At 47.2% G+C, this 20,819-nt stretch overlaps 1 protein-coding gene and 2 pseudogenes across 1 annotated transcript; 2 read left to right on the top strand and 1 right to left on the bottom strand.

Moving 5' to 3' along the window:
* Positions 1 to 2,005: 2,005 nt before the first annotated feature.
* On the bottom strand, positions 2,006 to 5,537 carry LOC136477203 (protein FAR1-RELATED SEQUENCE 6-like; annotated as a pseudogene).
* Positions 5,538 to 10,396: 4,859 nt separating this feature from the next.
* On the top strand, positions 10,397 to 12,406 carry LOC136469763 (uncharacterized). Its single transcript, XM_066467833.1, has 3 exons — positions 10,397 to 11,353; positions 11,428 to 11,722; positions 12,156 to 12,406. Exons 1-3 carry the CDS (start codon positions 10,397 to 10,399, stop codon positions 12,404 to 12,406), a joined length of 1,503 nt encoding a protein of 500 aa, XP_066323930.1.
* A 259-nt stretch (positions 12,407 to 12,665) lies between these two features.
* Positions 12,666 to 16,749, top strand: LOC136477204 (nucleobase-ascorbate transporter 6-like; annotated as a pseudogene).
* The last annotated feature ends 4,070 nt before the right edge of the window (positions 16,750 to 20,819 follow it).

The raw sequence follows: 20,819 nt of genomic DNA, 5'->3' as shown, positions 1-20,819 counted from the left end.
CCCATCAAGCCAAGTCATGTCTTGATCTTCTCCACCTTGATCACATGACTCAATGTCATGTCTCATGTGCAATGAGCTCCTTCATCATCACATGTGTGAGTTTTGCAACATCTCTGAGCCATTTCCACCTTCATGGCATATATTGCTCACACATATGTACCTGTGGACTAATCACCTGTGTGTCTCACATAAACACAATTAGTCCACCTAGAGTTGTCACTCAATTACAAAACCAAACAAGGCCCTCTCAACCGTGGACGCTGGACGCCGAGTCGCTATAGATTTCACAATAACCCCTCGACCGCTGTCCTCACTCTCTCTCAATCTCTGGCCATCGTCTCTCTCCCCATTCTCTTTCAAGACTTTTCCCTGTGTGCTATTATAAAAGATCGCAATCCCCTGTGTGCCTCTGAAAAAATTCAGCGGTCTTCAGCGCCACTACTCCAACTTTTTCGTGTCCTCCATGCCACTTCTGTCAGTTTGGGCTCTAACACCGTCAAACCGCAGGTGTTAAAAGACGAAAATACCCTTAAGTCTAAATATGTTATTAAATTTTTTAGCATCTTAACGACTTCAAATAAAAAAAACTCAAAACTAGAAAGTTGTAGATCTCGTCGAGATCTATAATTTTCATATAAAATATATTTTTTATTTAATTCCGTAAAAAAATATGATTTGATATGATTAATATATCTTAGAAAAATCATCATTTTTTTTGCGGAATTAAATGAAAATAAATTTTATATGAAAATTATAGATCTCGACGAGATCTACAACTTTCTAGTTTTGAGTTTTTTTATTTGAAGTCGTTAAGATGCTTAAAAAAATTAATAACATATTTAGACTTAAGGGTATTTTCGTCTTTTCACACCTGCAGTTTGACGGTGTTAGAGCCCAAACTAACGGAAGTGGCATGGATGACACGAAAAAGTTAGAGTAGTGGCGCTGAAGACCGCTGAATTTTTCCAGGGGCACACATGGAATTGCAATCTTTTATAATGGCACACAGGGAAAAGTCTCTTCTCTTTCTACTCCAGCGCGGTGCCACCGCCGCCTCCTCCCAAAGGTGAGTCACCTAGCCGCCGCCGCCTCCGGTGTGTCCCACCTCCGCCAGCGCCCATGCATACATCGATGTCGCTTGGTTGCTCGTCTTCCTTTCCGGGTCGTCAGGGGCGGTCGGATTACAAGCTCCTTCCTCTCAAATGCGGGCCGTGCACTGGTCTGCCGCTGGTGCCATGCCCCAAGTGCGGCGAGGAGATCTTAGAGCTAGTCGCTACGCCTGGATCTAAGGTCCCCGGGTTCATCTTCTTCGAATGCCCCCTTCATGAAAGAGATGTAAGTTCATAGTTGAGTTCGTAGATGTAGGGTTTGCCTGTAGCTGTCATGTAATGTGGTATCCAAATCCCTCTCGCAGGTGCCAGGTACTTGCCCGTGGTACCTGTTTGCCGACAAGTATGAGAAAATGCTCATTAAAAGGGGAGTGATTGCAATCACCGGAGTGGAGACCGAGCAACCTGTCCTGAGCTGTCTGATGAAGTTGGAGGCTTGCAGGCAGCAGTTGATGGCGCGAACAATGTGTCGGCATGTGTCAATGATGATGTTGAGGCACTGAAGGCTACCATTGGTGGTTTAGATGCAAAGCTGAAGAAGCTAGTAGTCTTAGGGGAAATTGGAGTTGTTTTCATTGTTATTCTTGCGGTCTTTGTTGTTCTTGGTGTGATCAAAATGTTGGTGATGTAAAAATAGGAATTGTAATGTTTCAGTTTCAGTTAATGCAGTGACCTATTTCATGGCCAACTAGCTCCATTGAAATGAATGTATGTCTCTGTTTTGCAACTCAGTTTACATGAAATTGAGAGCAATGTGAACCGGAAATACATGGAATTGACAGCATGTGAACTGAAAATAGCATTTGACAGCAACAGCAACATTTGACACCAACATTTGACATATAATCACTGAAATAGCATCCATTACATCATAGTTTAGGTGCTTCCATTACACAACCAACACTGCATTATATCATACTAGTTGCATATGACCTATACCTATATGATCACTGCACAAAAGCCAACTATACCACCTGGACAAAAGGCAACTATAGTGCCTGCACAAAAGTTAAGTGCAGTTGCTGCACAAAAGGCAACTGTATTTGGTCCACAAAAGCCAACTAGCTATGATGTACAAAAGGGCAGCCACACATTCCATGGTCTTTCCTACTCTCCAGATTGACCTTTCTTGGCCTTCACTGTCTTTTTCTTACTTGGGTTCACAGGCTTCTTGTTGACTGATTTGCTCCTTGATGCCCTGCCAGCTTTGGTTGCTGTTGTAAGGGGAATTTGCCTTGCTGGTGGGAGGTTGGAAACAATGTAGGCAGAGTCTGGTAGTGGTTGACAGATTGGATTTTGTCTCACAGTCTGTGAAGCCTGATTAATAACAGAACCATCAGTTATGTAGTATGGCAAAAAATTAGATGAAAATTGTAAGATTGTTCCTGAGTTATGGTACCTCATCCTATAGTTGTGACACCATAGGGTTCTCCATTTAGGACAGCAATGCTTCTGTTTCAGCTTCTTCAGTATGGAGCTCCTGAAACACAGGTTCTAGTCAAGAAAGGCAGTTTTCACCTATAGAAGGGAATGGTGTGCCTTCTTTGCACATACCTGGACATATTCTTCATCATGCCTAGGTTGCTGATCTTCATGCACAATAGTTCTCCTTTTGGCTTTCTTAACATGTGGTTCTCCTGCCTTCTTTGCTACACATGTTGCTGAGTTGTGCCCAGGTTGACCACAGTGACTGCAGTGTATGATTACTCCATGTTTGGATAGCCTTCGTCCATTTCTACCATGAACTTCATGTGGTGCTTTCCTTCTTTCCTTAGGTGGCCTTCCTACCTTCTTCTCATATTTAGGTGGCTGCACTTCTGGACCTCTAACATTTTTCCAAGAAGCCTTGTCAGAACAGGGAAGAATGTTGCAACTATGCATTTTTGAATGCTTCAATGGAGCAACAGGCTGGCAGCACTGAGTCTTCTGGAATTCTTTCATGCCTAAGGCATGAAATTGCATGGCTACAGGGTATGCCTGTCAAATCCCACCTTCTGCAATCACAATGTCTACCTGCAATGTCAACAACATACTGCCACTCTCTGTCTTGAACCTCAAAAATTCCACTGCCACTTGGTAATGCATAACATGTGTTGGACATCTTGGCATGCCTAGCTAACTTTTCCTGATCTTCGGGCATATAACCATGCCTCCCCACTTCTCAGCCACCTCTTTCTGTTTGTTGTAGTGCCTTGTCATAAGTTGGCCTTTGATCTTTTGCAGCATGGTCAAGATAGGCAGTTCTCTGGCTTCCAATATGTACTTGTTGAAAACTTCACAAGTGTTGTTCAGGAGGATATCACACTTAGGGTACTCACTAAAGAAAGCCCTAACCCATGTGTTTGGTGGCATCTTCTCTAACCAGGCATGGGCATCCTTGTTGAGCACTTTCATTTTCTCCATCTCCTGGTTCCACCTGACAACTGTACTTGTTCGTGCACATGCCCACAGTTGATTCTTCAAGTTCTTCCCTTTGAAGTGGCCTTGGAAATTTGAGTACAGATGTCTAACACAGAACTTGTGTTCTGACTCAGGAAAGACTTGTTGAACAGCAGTGATAAGACCTTTTTGTTTATCTGTCATTATGGTCCAAGCTATGGTGTTTTGTATACCAAGATCCTGTTTTAGTGTCTCTAGGAACCACTTCCATGATGCTAGGGACTCAACCTCCACAACTGCCATGGCTACAGGAAAGATATAGTCATTAGGGTCTATGCCTATAGCAGTTAGCAGCTGGCCCCCAAACTTAGTCTTGATGTGGCAGCCATCTAGACAGATCACAGGCCTGCAACCAGTGAGGAAACCCCTCTTGCTTGCATCCAAAGAAATGTACAGTGAACTGAAGAAACCATCAAGGCAGTACAGAAAGAAGGTACTGCCTGGATTTGTCTTCCTCAGTTCATGACCATAGTTCCTTAGGTCATTGAATTGTTGCACTTCATCTCCATAAATAATCTTCCATGCTAGTCTCCTTGCTCTGCATAACTTCATCCTGGATGGAGTCAAGTTTAGCTCCAACTGAACAGTTCTTCCAAAGTTGGTCAGGCTCATCTTCTCATCTGCCCTAAACCTGTCCAAGTACTTCTTTGCTAACCATGCAGCAGTACACTTCTTGAGTTGCCTTTTTTTCTGACAATGATGATCCCCAATATAAGACTTGATCAAGAAACACTTGAGCCTTGAGTCATAAGAAGCATACAGGTTCCATGGACAACCTGTGTCACAATGGGCTTTGATTCTGCTCTGGTCATTCTTTGGCATCTTTATCTCCACTCTTTTATTTGATACTGTATTCTGTAATAGCACTTCTCAGCATTTCTACTGATGCAAACTTCATTCCTATCTTGAAAATTGGGTTGTGCATATCCTCTGGCCTGAAGGTCTTCAAATTCTTGCCAGGATGTCCCTCTTCATCAGAATCTGGTAACTCCAACTCATCTTCATCAGAGGTCAGCTCATCCCATTCCCTATCTGCTCCCTCCTTCCCTTTGCCCCATTGGGCATTTCTGTTCTTCCCTTTGCTGAGTACCATGCCCTTGCCTGCACCTTCATCAACCACTCCATCATCAACATTGTCATAAAACATGTCATCATCCCCATCATCAAGTTCATAGTCACTGTCAACAAAGTCCACATCTGAACTGCCCTCATTATCAGTATTTGTTGTTCCCTCATCAACATGTATTCCAGCAGGCACCTTTCTGGGGATCAACACCTTGGGTAGTGACTCAATTGGATTGACCACAATGTCTTCCCACATATTGCCAGCAAGTGAATCATACTGATCAAAATACAACATAAATTTCTTAACCTTATACGCAACTTGCTTCATGATGTTTGTTTCTCCATCTGAGTCTATGATTCGCAAACCAGTAGATAAAATCCAGCTCAGGCAACAACCAGTGAACCTTCACATCCCCAAGTCCATAATCTAGTAGCATGATCATCTCTTTAATTGCAGAAAAACACCAGTACTCCTCTTTGATATGGTCAAACCAATCTACCTTCTCATCTAGATAAACACGATTTTTACCTTGCCCACAGAAAAATCCCCATGATGTACTTCCACTGAGAACTCTTGATCGTCAGGCCCTAAACAATCAACAATAAACCTAGTTTTCAGAACTATGCCCTACCAATCCAGTGAAAATCGATTCTTTACATCAAGTCCAAGTACTACGACACTAGATTGAAGTAGCACAAACTACATTCATGAAACGGATAGGGCTCGGGGACACTTACCATAATCAGGTGCTGCCTCCCCTTGCAGTCAACGTCGACCGGCCATGGTGCCGCCGTGCCGCACTGGATGCGGCGGGGCGGAACCCAGGCGGACCTGAATCCAGTCAATGCGGCGCCGGTGGGAGACGCTGGACCTCCGGCCTAATGCGGCGACTGAGCTTGGGGGAGGCGGCGGCGGCGGCTTGACGCTTGCACAGAGAGATATTGGGGAGAGACCACGGACAGAGAGAGAGAGAGAGAAATGTGCAGCGGCTCGGCGTCCAGCGTCCACGGTGGCAGCTCCACGTCGGATGCAGGCGCGTCTACAACGGCCAGATGTACCATGACACCAATATACCATTCCTGGGAGTCATATGACTGGTCCGTACTTACTATAGCAAGCATCTCACGCAGCGTCGCACCGAAAGCAACGCGCAGTCCCAGGGCATGCAGTGCAGGCAACGGTTTGTTCTTTTGGGAGGCCAGGAGAGGAGGTACACGCAGCGGCACCGGCACGACCTCGCACGTCCATTTTTGGAATATGTTTAGATGAAACCTTAATACAAGTTGTACGTGTGTTCGATAAGTAGATTGATATGCATGTTGAGTCATGAATAGTGTGGTGTGCATTGTTAAACACATTGCACAATTCTCTCTCAAATAACAATGCCATAATGGCTAATCGGGAAATATATATAGGGATACTTTTGGGTATTGTTTTCACATTGATGGAGATAGGCAATTAATATACGAATTAGGGTTTGCTTCAGATTATTTTCAATTATGACGAAGATAAGCAATTTATGTACAATTTAGAGGGTTCCTTTATGTTATGTTTTATATGGACATAGGTGGTTAATTAAATTTAGGACCTTTTTGGAACACAGGAATATGAACAATATAGAAGTGAAGTTGCGTATCACTTGCAATCCCATAGGAATTAAAAACACAACAAATTCTCTAATAGAGCATTTGGATACACCACAGGAGGAATTAGAAGAGAGAAATAGACGCAGAGGAAAGTTTCCAAGAGGTTGGACATCATGTTCGATTTCCTCCTAAATTCCTATGTTATATTTCGTCCAAAATTCCTATGGATTGAGCCGTTCCATAGAAATTTTGTAGGATTTCAGGATGACCAATCCTTTATTCCAAAGGGCCACATAGGAAAAACTCATATAGGTTTATAATCCTGCAAAATTTCTTCATGAATCCTTTGTGTTCCAAAGGGAGCCTAGAGTTATCTTAAAACATTTTCACAATGGGTATGAATGTTATTAACCTTTATTATCAACGATTATTAGAATTTACAAATCTACTGGCAAGATGTTTATGATCTTTTTAAGAGCTTGTATAGTTTCTCTCTCTTTTCGTCCTCCTAACTTGTATTATGAGAGAAAACATGAAGGCTCAAAAAAATTGTGATAGTACGGTCGATGCGGCACCTAATCGATAAACCAAGTAATCAACCACCTCATGATCATAGCATAACATAACAATAATAATAGTTGATGGCCACTATAGTTTCTTTCTTTACTCACCTCGTGTACATATACATGTACCAACATCCAAATGTAGCACACCGGGCATGTTTGGCTGGTATTAAAACCGGCTGAAATTGTTTTGTTGTGAGAGAAAAATACTGTTGATTCTAGCTGATAAGCTGATTGAAGCGAACAGGCCTGTACCATTCCTGGGAGTAACCTGAAAGTGTAATTGTGGGAATGAATCAATCTATTCCATAGCAATGTGCGTGTATACGTATGGAGGCCGAGGTGGCTCTAAGCCAACCGCACAGGCGTACATGCCTAAAATCAAGGGTTGACTATTATAATTGTACATACTATAATTACAATAGTCTAACACTCCCCCGCAGTCTAATCGGGAGCATCGCTAACGGTCAGGCTGGATCGAAACTCCTGGAACAGCGAGGTGGGTAGGCCCTTGGTGAAGACGTCGGCGTACTGTGATGTTGTAGGAACATGAAGAACCCGAACGTGACCGAGGGCGACCTTCTCTCGAACAAAATGGAGATCGATCTCAACATGCTTCGTCCGCTGATGCTACACTGGATTGCTGGAGAGATATACAGCACTAACGTTGTCACAGTAGACCAGGGTGGCACGGCGAGGCGGGTGCTGAAGCTCAATGAGTAACTGACGTAACCAAGTAGCTTCAGCAACACCATTTGCCACAGCACGGTATTCGGCCTCGGCGCTGGACCGGGAAACCGTGTGCTGGCGCTTGGAGGACCACGACACCAGGTTGTCTCCGAGGAACACTGCGTAGCCAGAGGTCGACCGGCGAGTGTCGGAACATCCAGCCCAGTCGCATCCGTGTAGACAACGAGCTCCATAGGGGAAGACCTGCGCATAGTTAGTCCAAGGGACACAGTGCCCTGTAGGTAGCGCAAGATGCGCTTGAGAGCCGCGAGGTGGGGCTCTCGAGGATCATGCATATAGAGACAAATCTGCTGAACAGCAAATGCAATGTCCAGACGGGTGAAAGTCAAATACTGTATAGCACCTGCCAGGCTACGGTATTGAGTAGCGTCATCAACGGGAGGTCCATCTACAGATAATTTGGAGTGGAGATCAACAGGTGTGCTACACGGCTTGCATGCGCTCATCCTGGCGCACTCCAAAATATCCTGAGTGTACTGCCGTTGAGAGAGAAACAGACCATTGACAGAGCGTGTCATAGAAATACCCAAAAAATGGTGAAGCTGGCCCATGTCCGTCATAGCAAACTCACGCTAGAGAGCCCCAACCACATGCTTGAGAAACTTGGCAGAGGAGGCAGTGAGAACAATATCATCCACATACAGCAGCAAATAGGCAGTGTCTGACCCTCGGCGATAGATGAACAGTTAACTATCTGACTTGGTTTCAACAAATCCAAGGGAAAAAAGATGGGAGGCGAACCTGTGATGCCAAGCACGAGGAGCCTGCTTCAAGCCATATAGAGATTTGTTGAGCCGACAAATAAGATCCGGACGAGAGGAATCCACAAAACCAGAGGGCTGTACGTAGTACACTGTCTCGGTGAGGGTGCCATGTAAGAATGCATTCTTCACATCTAGCTGATGAATGGGCTAGTCCTGAGAGAGAGCCAAAGAGAGAACAACGTGAACTGTCGCAGGCTTGACAACCAGACTGAAAGTCTCATCATAATCCACACCGGGGCGCTGGGTAAACCCTCGAAGGACCCAGCGAGCCTTGTAGCGATCAAGAGACCCATCTGCGAGCAGTTTGTGTCGAAAAATCCACTTGCCAGTTACCACATTGACCCCAGGAGGCCGTGGTACTAAACTCCAGGTGTCATTGGCGATCAAAGCATCATACTCAGCTTGCATAGCGGAGCGCCAATTGGGGTCTGACAATGCATCACGAACGGAGCGAGGCAGTGGCGACATAGGCATAGCGTGGAGGTTGAGGCGATCCACGGGCTGTCCAATGCCGTCTTTGCCGCGAGTGCGCATGGGATGCACATTGGCGACAGGGGTGATGGAGACCGGGCGAGCGTCGGCCGTGCGACCGGTGGCCACGGTGCTACTGGCAACAGCCTGTGCAGGATGCACAGGGGCAGCAGCACCCGGTGATGCGGTCGGCGAGGCGGCGGGGGCGCTGCTAGCAGTAGCCTCTGCAGGGTGCACAGGGGCAGCAGCGCCGGTCGACGTGGCGGAGGTCCCGGGTGAGGGACTAGGCGTCCCCCAATCTAGTGCTCATCTGCACAGGAGGAGGCGTGGGTGCCTCTACACGCCCATGCACGACGTGAGGTGTACCTGCATGCACAAGTCTTGCTCCTGGAATAGGAGCGGTTAGATCATGTTCATCAAGGAGAAAATCCAAGGCGGAGGATGCCATGGGAGTGGTAGACATGTCGGCGAAAGGAAAGAAGGACTCGTCAAAAACGACATGTCTAGAAATATGAATGCGGTTCGACTCGAGCTCGAGACACCGATAGCCTTTGTGTTTCGAGGAATAGCCGAGAAAACGCATAAGGACGAGCGAGGGGCAAGTTTGTGAGGTGCTGTGGAGGACATGTTAGGATAACAGGCACACCCAAAAACTTTAAGATGATCATAGGAGGGTTGGGAGGAAAAGAGGGCACTATATGGTGTGGAGAAGTCAAGGGTTTTAGTGGGGAGCTGATTCACAAGATATGTCGCAGTGTGAAGGGCTTCAACCCAATAAGCCGGAGGGAGACTTGCCTGAAACAAAAGAGAACGCAGGATGTCATTTATGGTGCGAAGAGAACATTCTGCTTTCCCATTTTGCTGAGAAGTGTAGGGGCACGACATGCGTAAGGCAACACCGTGGGAGAGAAAGAACATGCGAGCCTGGGAATTATCAAATTCACGGCCATTGTCGCACTGGACGCTCTTGATAGTGGTGCCGAATTGGGTGCGAATAAAAGTGAAAAAAATGGCAAGGGTGGAAAAAGTCTCGGATTTTAGGCAGAGCGGAAACGCCAAAATGTAGTGGGAGCAATCATCAAGAATTACCAAATAATATTTATAGCCCGACACACTAACAATTGGGGAGGTCCATAAATCACAGTGTATTAAATCAAAATTATGAGAAGTTCGCGAGGTAGATGAACTGAACGGCAAACGTGCATGACGACCAAGTTGGCACGCACGACATATGTGGTTGACATCATTTTTATTACAGGAAATGACACTGGACGTAATAAGTTTGGACAAAGCTTCACGCCCAAGATGACCGAGATGGTGATGCCAAAGGGAGGTGGGTGCAGCGAGGAACGCAGAGGTGGTGGTGGAGGGTGCATAGAACGGGTAGAAGTCACCGGAGCTATTGCACCTAGCGATCATGTTCCTGGTTTGCAAATCCTTCACAGAAAGGCCAAAGGGATCAAACTTGGCGATCACGTTCTTTTTCTTTTTTTTCTCCTGCCGCTGATCTCTCGCTAGAACCTCACGTTTTGACGTGACCCAATTTGCTTCCAATCCAGCGTGTGCTTCCGATCGCTGGCCTCATCGTGATTTCGTCCGCTGGTCTGGTCGCGACTCGCGAACGCCCAACCGTCACGTTTCCCTCCCGATGGTGGACGACGACGACGCTGCAGCCGCCGCCAAGGCCGCGGAGGACCAGCGCCTCGCGGCTGAGGCCGAAGCCCGCCGTGCCGAAGACGCATGCCGCGCCGAGGAAGCCCGCCTCCGTGCTGCCACTCTGGACGAGTATGAGTGCGCCCATGAGGCCCTCTGGGCGCAAGCCACTGCCGTCGTCAACGTGAAGGCGCTCATCCCTGTCATCCTCAATCAGGCGACGAACACCTACACCAAGTGGCGCGGCATGTTCCTCACCGTCCTCGGCAAATATGCCCTGACTCGTCACGTCCTTGAGGACGAAGCTTTCCCGTCGCGCCCGGCATGGGTTCAAGCCGATTGCTGCATCCTGACTTGGATCTACAGCACCGTCTCCAGCGACCTGCAGCAATCTCTAATGATGCGGCAGGGCCCCACTCGTGGGGCGTGGTGCTATCTCGAGGACGAGTTCCTCGGCCAAAAGGAGTCCCGGGCGCTTCTGCTCGAGACAAAATTCCGCAACTTCCGCCAAGAGTCCCTGAGCATCACCGACTACTGCCGCCAGCTCGAGTCGATGGCGGCTTCCCTTGCCGAGTTCGGCGATCCCATCGGCGATCGGCAGATGCTGCTCACGCTCCTTCGCGGCCTCGGCGGCAAGTTGCACCACATGGTGTCCATCCTCAAGATGCACAGGCCGTTCCCCACGTTCGCGGAGGCACGAACGCACCTACTGTTGGAGGAGCTGGAAATCGACGCACGTCCTCCGTCCCCGCCATCCGCACTCGTCGCTGCAACGCCGCGGCCTACAGCTCCCGGGGCTCCAGCACCTCCACGTCCGGGGGCGCCTCCTCCAGCACGCCCCCGGCGCCAAACGGCCAACGCACCGGTCGTCGTCACGGCCGCGGTGGACGCAACGGCCAGCAGCAGGGCCAATCGGTGCTCCCTGGTGGCACCCCTCTGGCTGGACAGGGAGGTGCACCCCCCGGCATGCATCCGTCCTTCGCGCACCCATGGGCTGGCACTGTACGGCTGTGGCCATATGACCAGTCCGGGCGCCCACCACCGCCGCCAGCGTTCAGCGCCGTTCCACAGTACAGCGGCTTCGGCGGTGCACCCAGCGCCTATGGCGGCTTCTACGGCGCTCCATCCCCTCCGTACGGCACGTACTACGGGGGAGCTGCACCCCCAGGTTTCCAAGCGCCCGCACCGGCGTACCAAGCGGCGCCCTGGAACCCCACTCACGGTGGTGCATGGCATCAGGACGCCCTTGCACACTCCTTCAACACCATGACGCTCAACCCGCTGAACGCTACTTCCGAGTGGTACGCCGACTCCGGTGCAGGTTCGCACATGACCTCGGACGCTGGTAAACTCTCCACCATTTCCTCGCCCACTTCATTCACTCCTTCATCTATCATTGTGGGAAACGGTGTCTTGCTTCCTGTCATAGCCACTAGATCACATACTTTTTCTTTACCGCATCGCAATTTAGTTCTCAATAATGTGCTGGTGTCTCCCAACATTATTAAGAATTTAATTTCTATTCATCGCTTTACCACCGACAATAATTGCTCCGATACCATAAAAGTGTAATTGTGGTAATGAATCAATTTATTTCATAGCAATGTGCGTGTATACATATGGAGGCCGGGGTGGCTCTAAGCCAACCGCATAGGCGTACATGCCTAAAATCAAGGGCTGACTATTATAATTATACATACTATAATTACAATAGTCTAACATAACCTGTACAGTACGTATAGTAATCATCGCAGGCAAACCAGACGCGCCGCCCAGTGCAGCTGTGCAGGCAACGGTTGTTCTGGGAGGGCAGGAGCGGAGGTACAAGCAGCGGCACGACCTCGCACGCACGCCCATTTTTGGCTGTGCCCACTGCCCATCCATGGCCACGGCGCGTCACATGCGCCCGCTGCCGCTGCGGCCTGCCCCTGCCCAGCTGCAGCACGAGCCAAGCGATGGATGGCACAAGTTCACACACTCCACACCGTCCCTCTCGTCCATCTGAAAACTGCAACGCAGACACAAAAGCAGGCAGAGCGCCAACCAAAGCAGAAAAGCTGTGCACAGCACAGCAGGAAAAGTTCCCCTCCCTCCCTGTGTGTGTGAAGAGAGAGAGAGTCAGAGAGGGGGGGGTGGCACGTCCACCGTCTCTTCACAAGTTCACATCGCATTCTCTTTTTCCCTCTGGCTGGCCTCTGCCGTTGCCTTTCCGGTGGGTGCAAAAGATTTTGTTGGCCTTGGGAAGCGCGGAGCGCGTTTTCCTCCCTCCGTTCCGGTGGGGTAGTTGGCAAATGGCAACGGAAAAGCCAACTCCAATCCCATTGCTGCTGGAAAGCACAAAGCAGCGGTAGTAAAAGAGGATGACAGCCATGGCGACAGAGTGGCCGCCGACGCTCCTTTCCGTGTAGGACTGCAGATTCCTTGGCGCTCCTCCTGCTTCCAGTGAGGAAAAGAGAGCACGAACTAAACTAGGAGGAAGCAGCCCCCGGGCATTCCTTTCTGCCGAATTGTAGTGGTTGTTGCTTTCCTGTTCAGGTGCCTTGTTCTTGGCCTCCTTCGCACGCAAAGAACCGCCGGTCGTCTTGCTCTCCGGCCTCACCCACTGCGCTGCTGCTCCTGGAAGGCTTCTTCTCGGCCGCCTCTGCCTGCTTTGCGGTTTCTTGCTCTGCTTTTGAGTAGAGTCGCTGCGGAGTGGACAGTGTGGAGTGGGAAGGCTTGGTTTCTTCGGAGAAGAGAAGGGAAAGGGAAGGCGAAGAGGAGGAGGAGGATGGCCGGAGGAGGGGCGGCGCCGCCGCCGAAGCAGGAGGAGCTGCAGCCGCACCAGGTGAAGGACCAGCTGCACAGCGTGTCCTACTGCATCGCAAGCCCACCGCCCTGGCGTACGTCTCTTTCTCACTCACTCGCTCACTCACCTGGGACTGGGACTGGGACTGGGACTAGGACCGGGACCTTTCGATTTCAATGTTGGACTGCAACTGTTCTGTGTACTACTGATATTGATGTTGTTGATACCGGTAGTGGTCCTGATTTTGACTTGGTGCCTGTCACCTGACCTATATAATCTGAAACATGCAGCTGAGGCCGTCATCCTTGGATTCCAGCACTACATTGTGATGCTGGGCACGTCTGTCATCATACCAAGTGCTCTTGTTCCCCAGATGGGAGGAGGAAACGTGAGTAAACCAATCACCTCTCCATGTTCTGAATTCCAAGATTTGGCAGCCAGCTAGTTTGTGAATTGTGATGTAAAAAAGGCTCAAACTATCTATTGCTGTACGTGCCTCCTTTCTGACTGCTGCTAGGAGGAGAAGGCCCGGGTGATTCAGACGCTGCTGTTTGTTGCTGGCATCAACACCCTGTGCCAGTCATTCTTTGGGACTCGCCTCCCTGCAGTGATGGGTGGATCCTACACCATCGTCGCACCCACCATCTCCATCATCATGGCTGGCCGTTATAGCAATGAAGCAGACCCTCATGAGGTAGTTCGAGTTCCTGGGTAACGTATCTCCATTGTCACAGCCTCTTGTGGCTCTGTTTGAGTTCTTGGTACAGTACAGTTCACAAGGCGTTGTGCACTCTTGTGCAGAAATTCTTGCGGACCATGCGAGGAACACAAGGCGCTCTCATCATTGCATCGACAATTCAGATCATACTTGGTTTTAGTGGCCTTTGGCGCAATGTCGTTAAGTAGGGATCTTGGCTCTAACTTTCACCTTCTGCTTAAACATGGTACTTTTGTAGAATTTCAGTTTGTGCATTTACAGAGTTCTCACCTCTTTCACAGATTGCTAAGCCCATTGTCTGCTGTACCTCTGGTCTCGCTAGCTGGATTTGGGCTATATGAGCTTGGTTTTCCAGGGGTAAGCGTTATCATGCTACTAATTCGGTATTCTGATGTGGTTGTCACATTGTTTCTTTTTAATTGTTCCTGTTCTCACTGACTCTAAGATCCATTTGGCTTCAGGTTGCTAAGTGTGTAGAAATTGGGCTTCCAGAAATCATTCTAATGCTCATATTTTCTCAGGTATAGAGTCCATTGTTATAGCTCTCCATGCACCTCATACACATTACAGATGAACTCATGTACTAATGTATTTGTCTTGTGTGCAGTATTTACCTCATGCTGTCCATGCCGCAAAACCTGTGTTCAACCAGTTTTCTGTGATTTTCACAATTGCAATTGTATGGCTGTATGCATACATTCTCACGGTTAGCGGTGCATACAAGAATGCTCGAACAAAGACACAAGTCCATTGCCGTGTTGACCGCTCTGGACTTATTGGTGGAGCTCCCTGGTAAGGAGTTCGTCACAACTGCATTGTTTTGTAAAAATTTCTTACAGAATAGAGGTGCCCCCTTCAGTTCTTGGTTCTGGCTGTCTAACATTTTTTTGTACCTCCATTCTGACTGTACCAACAATAATTATTTTTGTAGGATTAGGGTCCCATACCCTTTCCAATGGGGGGCCCCAACATTTGATGCTGGTGAATCATTTGCAATGATGGTGGCCGCATTTGTTGCTCTTGTAGAGGTTTGCCTATGTAGCTTTACCCAAAATTGAAAAAATAAGTGTGTCATGATTACTAGTGTTCTAATAAGCAGTGTGCTACCCTTTCAGTCATCTGGGACCTTCATTGCTGTGTCAAGATATGCAAGCGCGACCATGATACCTCCTTCAGTTCTTGGTCGTGGCATTGGTTGGCAGGTAACTGACTTGATTTTCGTCAACCAGAAACATCATTTTGTTACTTTTTTTCATGGCCATAACCTGGTCTCATTGTTTGAAATTCTGCAGGGTATCGGTACTTTACTGGGTGCATTTTTTTGGGACAGCTAATGGAACTGCAGTGTCAGTGTAAGTGTAATGTAGCAATCTAGCGAAACCAGGACTGATTGCTTGGGGTACTGCTTATCTCTAATCATATGTTTTGATATTTGCAGTGAAAATGCCGGTTTACTTGCTTTGACACATGTTGGCAGCCGGAGAGTAGTCCAGATATCTGCAGGCTTCATGATTTTCTTCTCTATCCTTGGTAATGTATTCTGACTTTGGGTATATTTTCAATGTTGAACAAAAAAGGAACCACTAGTAAGGCACAGACTGACGCTCCTCACAGTACCTTCTCTGTTCCTGAATTTGAGTATCATGGCTGACTGGCTGTAAATTTGTAATTTGACTGTCAACACTAGTTATAGGTTTGGTTTAGTGTTTAACATGATTTGGATAATGTTGATCATGCCTTTTTAATTTTATGGGATCTGCAATTTTTAGCCTAACCGTATCCATTTTGCTAAACCAGGGAAATTCGGGGCGATCTTTGCTTCAATCCCACTGCCCATATTCGCTGCCCTGTATTGCATTTTCTTTGCATACATTGGTACGTCCTCCTGATATCTCATCTTTCAGCGGACGGAGTCCTCTGGTCACCTGAGTCTCCAATGTATGGATTTCTTGGGCCTGCAGGTGCTTGTGGTCTGAGCTTCCTTCAGTTCTGCAACCTGAACAGCTTCAGGACCAAGTTCATCATGGGGTTCTCCTTGTTCATGGGCCTGTCAGTCCCCCAATATTTCAACGAGTACACGTCCGTGGCGGGCTACGGCCCGGTGCACACCGGCGCCCGATGGGTACGTGAATTGGAGCTAGCTCTGCATGTCATTCCTCTCCATATTGCAGCTGACACCCGTAACGGTTTTTCACTCACCATTGACTTTTGGATGCCCCCGGCAGTTCAACGACATGATCAACGTGCCCTTCTCGTCGAAGCCGTTCGTGGCGGTGCTGGTGGCCTTCTTCCTGGACAACACGATCCAGGTGCGCGACAGCGGCGTGAGGAGGGACAGGGGCTACCACTGGTGGGACAAGTTCCGGAGCTTCAAGACGGACAGCCGCAGCGAGGAGTTCTACTCGCTGCCCTTCAACCTCAACAAGTTTTTCCCTTCGGTCTGATCCAGCAGGGGCTGCACACCTCTTTCTCGCGGTCGCAGTAGCTCGGACTCACTGGAGTCAGAGAAGAAATGATCCCGTGCAGGTGATGCTGGAGCTGGACTGATGGCATTTTGTACATTCAGGGGTGAACTCTGAACTGGGCAGGTTGCAGACTTGCAGTCCAGGGGGGAGCTCCGAGTTTGACACATGCATGTTCTGGTAATCTTGGTCTATTGTGTTGAGTGCCATGGATAGATCCTTTTGCCTTGGCGAGAAAAATGTCATTTGGTTCTGATGTTGCTCTGGGTAGCATCAGTATTCCCGTGTTAGCGAAAGTGCTCGCTTTGGCCACAAAAAGGATCCTGTCAATCAAACTTGTGTAGTGCTACCGTTTGTCGTGGAAACATGGAATTCGATCATACGGACAGATTTACCTTGAAGTAAATCCTTTTGTTTTGGTTGGAAGAATTTATCTTGGAGTCTTTCATCATGATGTAAAAGGCCGACAAGCAGGCCCGGTCACCGCACCGGGCCAACGGCAGAATGCAGCCCATTAGACGCAAGGTCGCAACGAACGCGGTGGCCAGTCTGGCAAATTGGGCCTTTGCATCGTCTTTGCGGTGACTGGCCCACACAAGATTTTATTTATATTTAGTAGTAGTAGCACTAAACTTTGCTCAGAAAAAAAAAGTAGTAGTAGTAGAACTAAACATACGGACCGACGTCATCTATACAATATACAAAAAAACATGTGGGCGTGCAAGAAGATTCTTGGATGACTGACTGTCGAGTGAAGGCTTCGGTTTGCCTTGTGCTGCCTGCTAGGTTGTTTTTTTTTTCCGGCCGAGAAATCTTCCCATTCCCATTACTTTCATAACGGAAATACAGAGTTTGGAAGAGAACAGACAGCAACAAAGGAGTTTAAAGACCGCTCTTTAAACTGAGCACCCAGGATGCCTGAAACTCTGGCTCAGAGTCAGGACATCTGCTCACAGACCCTAAGGGCCTGTTTAGTTCCCTTCCAAAACACCAATTTTTTCAAGATTTTTCGTCACATCGAATCTTTGGACGCATGCATGAAGCATTAAATATAAATAAAAAATAAAACTAATTACACAGTTTAGACGAAATCCACGAAACGAATCTTTTAAACCTAATTAGACTATGATTGGACACTAATTGTCAAATAACAACGAAAATGCTACAGTATCGTTTTGCCAAAATTTTCGGCATCCAAACGGTGCCTAAGGAAAAGTTCAGACAAAATGTAACGCTAGCATTACAGACTACGGGCAAAACATGCCAGCTATAGAAACGATAACAGTAACATGTTGCTGCATCCTCTGACCACCAAGGTACTCTGCTTCACAACCACGGGCGCGACGACTTGCTGTTGGCAGACCATTCAACCTGATGCATTGTCTTGATCATCCTCCCCATCTTGAAGTTGCCCTGCTGCTTCCGCCTCCTCCCTCTGACGCTTCAGGATCCCTTTCGCCACCCTCGGCATCGTATTGATTCCCTCGACGAGCTGTTCCTTGTCTGATTCGGCGTACAAGCCTGCCCGATATTTCATCAGTGCACAAATATGACAGAAAATATCTAGGGGACTTTTGATCACAACTTTGTCAAAACAAGCTCTATTTCTCGCCTTCCATATGGCCCAACAGATAGCCGATATACCAAATGCATGATAGTTTTTTCCAAAGGGTAACCATTTCTCAACCCACCGCCGACATTGATCTAAATTTCTGGGAATAGTATCAGCTCCAAAGCATTTAGCCACTACAGCCCATATGGTCTTGGTCACATGGCACTGAAAAAATAGATGCGAAATACTTTCATGCATATCACAGAAGTAACAAGTAGGGTCTCCCTTCCATTTTCTTTTAAGAAGATTATCTTTGGTAAGTATTGCATCATTACTCATTAACCACATAAAATTTTTGATCTTTGTAGGAATCTTGCCCTTCCAAATCATTCTATGATATCTACCAGCATCATTTCTTGTCAGAGCATTGTAAGTAGATTTGACAGAAAAAATGTTGTTCTTTTCCAGAGACCACACTATCCTTATCAGGAGTACTTTCAAGAGGAAAGTTTAGCACATCCCTCCAAATTTGTTCCCAGCTGGCTCTTAAGTCTGCTGGTAACCATCTTTTAAAAGTTATTGGTATAACATCACTCCTAGCATTCTTAACTGTTATATCTTTACATTCACAAAGCTAAAAAAGAACCGGTGCCACTAAGTATAAAGGTTCCTGATATACCCAAGCGTATTTCCAAAATCTAGTATGACACCCATCTTTGTACATATGCTTCTTCCAAACAAGTAGTAATCCTTGACTTTGAGTAAGTCATACCAAACCGGTGAGTCAGTCAATTTGTGGGACACAGAGTGAATGGAGTTATTTCTTAAATATTTGTATCTGACAATGTCTTGCCATAAGCCTTTCTCTCTTTCCAATCTCCACCACCATTTACACAATAAGCTAATGTTCATTTTTTCTCAAATTTTTGATACCTAATCCTCCTTTCTTCTTACTCCTACAAACTTTTTCCCATTTAAGCAGATGATATTTCTTCTTTGTTCCCCCTCCTTGCCAGAAAAAGGATCTCCTGATCTTGTCTAAATTGCTCACCGTGGTTTTAGGTAACAGATAAATGGACATATGGTATATAGAAGAATTATTAAGACTCGCCCCAATCAATGTCGACCTTCCAGCTATGGACATACAATTTCTTTTCCAAACATCTAACCTTTTATTGCTTTTATCAATATAAGGGGCACCAATAAATTACATGCAATCTACTTGGGCTTACTTGGACAACCAGGTGATAGGGAAGAGTCCAATCTGTTAGATATATTATGGGCTTGACCCGTATAATATTTAATAAATCAAATAAAACTCTATGGTACGTAACATTAAGCGTTGTATGGTTTAATACTCTATGTGATTTTGACTGAACGTTTACTTAGCTTATTTGATTGGAAATTATCCATCTTAATTGAGAAGCCGTGGCCGTGGCCGTGAGCCGTGAGGCCTGAGGCAGGCAGGCAGGCGAGCGAGCGGGCGGGCGTAGCCAGGTTTTGCCACTTAGTCCACATAATTATGGGAATTTCTCTCCTTGATGGTGGAGGCAATTTGATTGCGCCAATTACCGTCTCTCCGTGTCTCCGACTCCTGAATTCCTCCACTGGCTCTTTCCCTCCCTCCACTGGGCATAAAACAGAAAGTCCTTCGTCAGTCTTCTCCCCCTTCCTTCGCCAGATCTCAGCTGCCCTTTGGCTTTCCCCGTCCCGTACCTCTGCGTGCACGGAGTGACGGGAGAGCAGGTGTCTCCGGAACCCTCGTCCGCCTACGAACCTTGCACGGGGTGTGCGGTGATTTGGTTTTTGGGGAGCGATTCCACGACTGCTCGTCCGACGTCTTCTTCCTGGTGATCGCTCGCAGAACCCGTCTTCTTCCTAATCACTGTTCGTGGGACTGCACTGCGAACATCTTCCTGCATCAATTGTGGTTCGAGCAATGCACTATGTCTGGTGCGAATGGAGCCTCCGATACCCTTGGCATGGGAACCTCCACTGGGTACACTCTTATCTCTGTGATTACAGTACTTTGCGTACTTACTGTATCGATCAGTATATCATATTTGCATGTTATAGCGTTTGTTAGAGATATACACATGCACATATATGTCATCACGAACCTGCTGATGTTTTATTTCTGGATTAAATTGACCATGAAAATGCCTAATTATCTAACAATCCAAAAACCTAATGTTAGGTAATTTTCTGTTAGTGGTTTTGCTGCTGCTTTGAAGCCAAATAATTTTGATGGCAAGAATTTCATGATATGGCGTGCCAAGATGGTATTGTGGTTGACTGCTATGAACTGCTATCACGCCGCACATGGGAAGCCTAAACAATTTACTCCTAAGGAGGAGCAAAAGTTCTTGGCTGCCGATAACCTGTTTTGCGGCACCGTGATTAGTGTACTTCATAGTAAGTATGAGAAAAACTACATATCTTGCACATCAGGCAAAGAGTTATGTGATGCTCTTAAGGCAAAGTTTGGAGTTTCTGATGCTGGTAGTGAGTTGTACCTTATGGAGCAACTGTATGACTATAAAATGGTTAAAAACCGTTCTGCAGTGGAACAGGCTCATGAGATACATGCGCTAGCAAAGGAACTAGAACATTTTCCATGTCTGTTACCCGACAAGTTTGTGGCCGGCGGTATAATCGCTAAGCTGCCACTTTCTTAGAGGGATTTTGCTACTTCTCTAAAACACAAGATACAAGAGTTTAGCGTGGCTGAACTTATTAGATCTCTTGATGTTGAGGAGAGGGCGAGAGCAAAAGACAACCGTGGAAAAGGAGTTGAGTCTTCCGCTGCCAATATGGTGCAAAAGAAAAACTCATTTGCATCCCGTAATAAAAAGAAAAACATGCAAGAGAACAGTAATACAAAGCCTAAGCAAACTGCTT

Source organism: Miscanthus floridulus, chromosome 8 (genome assembly GCF_019320115.1).
Source record: "Miscanthus floridulus cultivar M001 chromosome 8, ASM1932011v1, whole genome shotgun sequence".
Lineage (NCBI taxonomy): Eukaryota > Viridiplantae > Streptophyta > Magnoliopsida > Poales > Poaceae > Miscanthus > Miscanthus floridulus.
The sequence above is the reverse complement of the archived record's forward strand: the minus strand, read 5'-3'. Positions and strand labels throughout refer to the sequence as shown.

Bases quoted from the DNA above. Each gene is read 5' to 3' on its own strand.
- LOC136469763 (XM_066467833.1), top strand. From the start codon at position 10,397: ATGGTGGACGACGACGACGCTGCAGCCGCCGCCAAGGCCGCGGAGGAC. The intron at 11,354-11,427 runs GTGCACCCCCCG...CCATATGACCAG, and splicing joins CCCTCTGGCTGGACAGGGAG to TCCGGGCGCCCACCACCGCC. The intron at 11,723-12,155 runs GTTCGCACATGA...TAATCATCGCAG, and splicing joins GTACGCCGACTCCGGTGCAG to GCAAACCAGACGCGCCGCCC.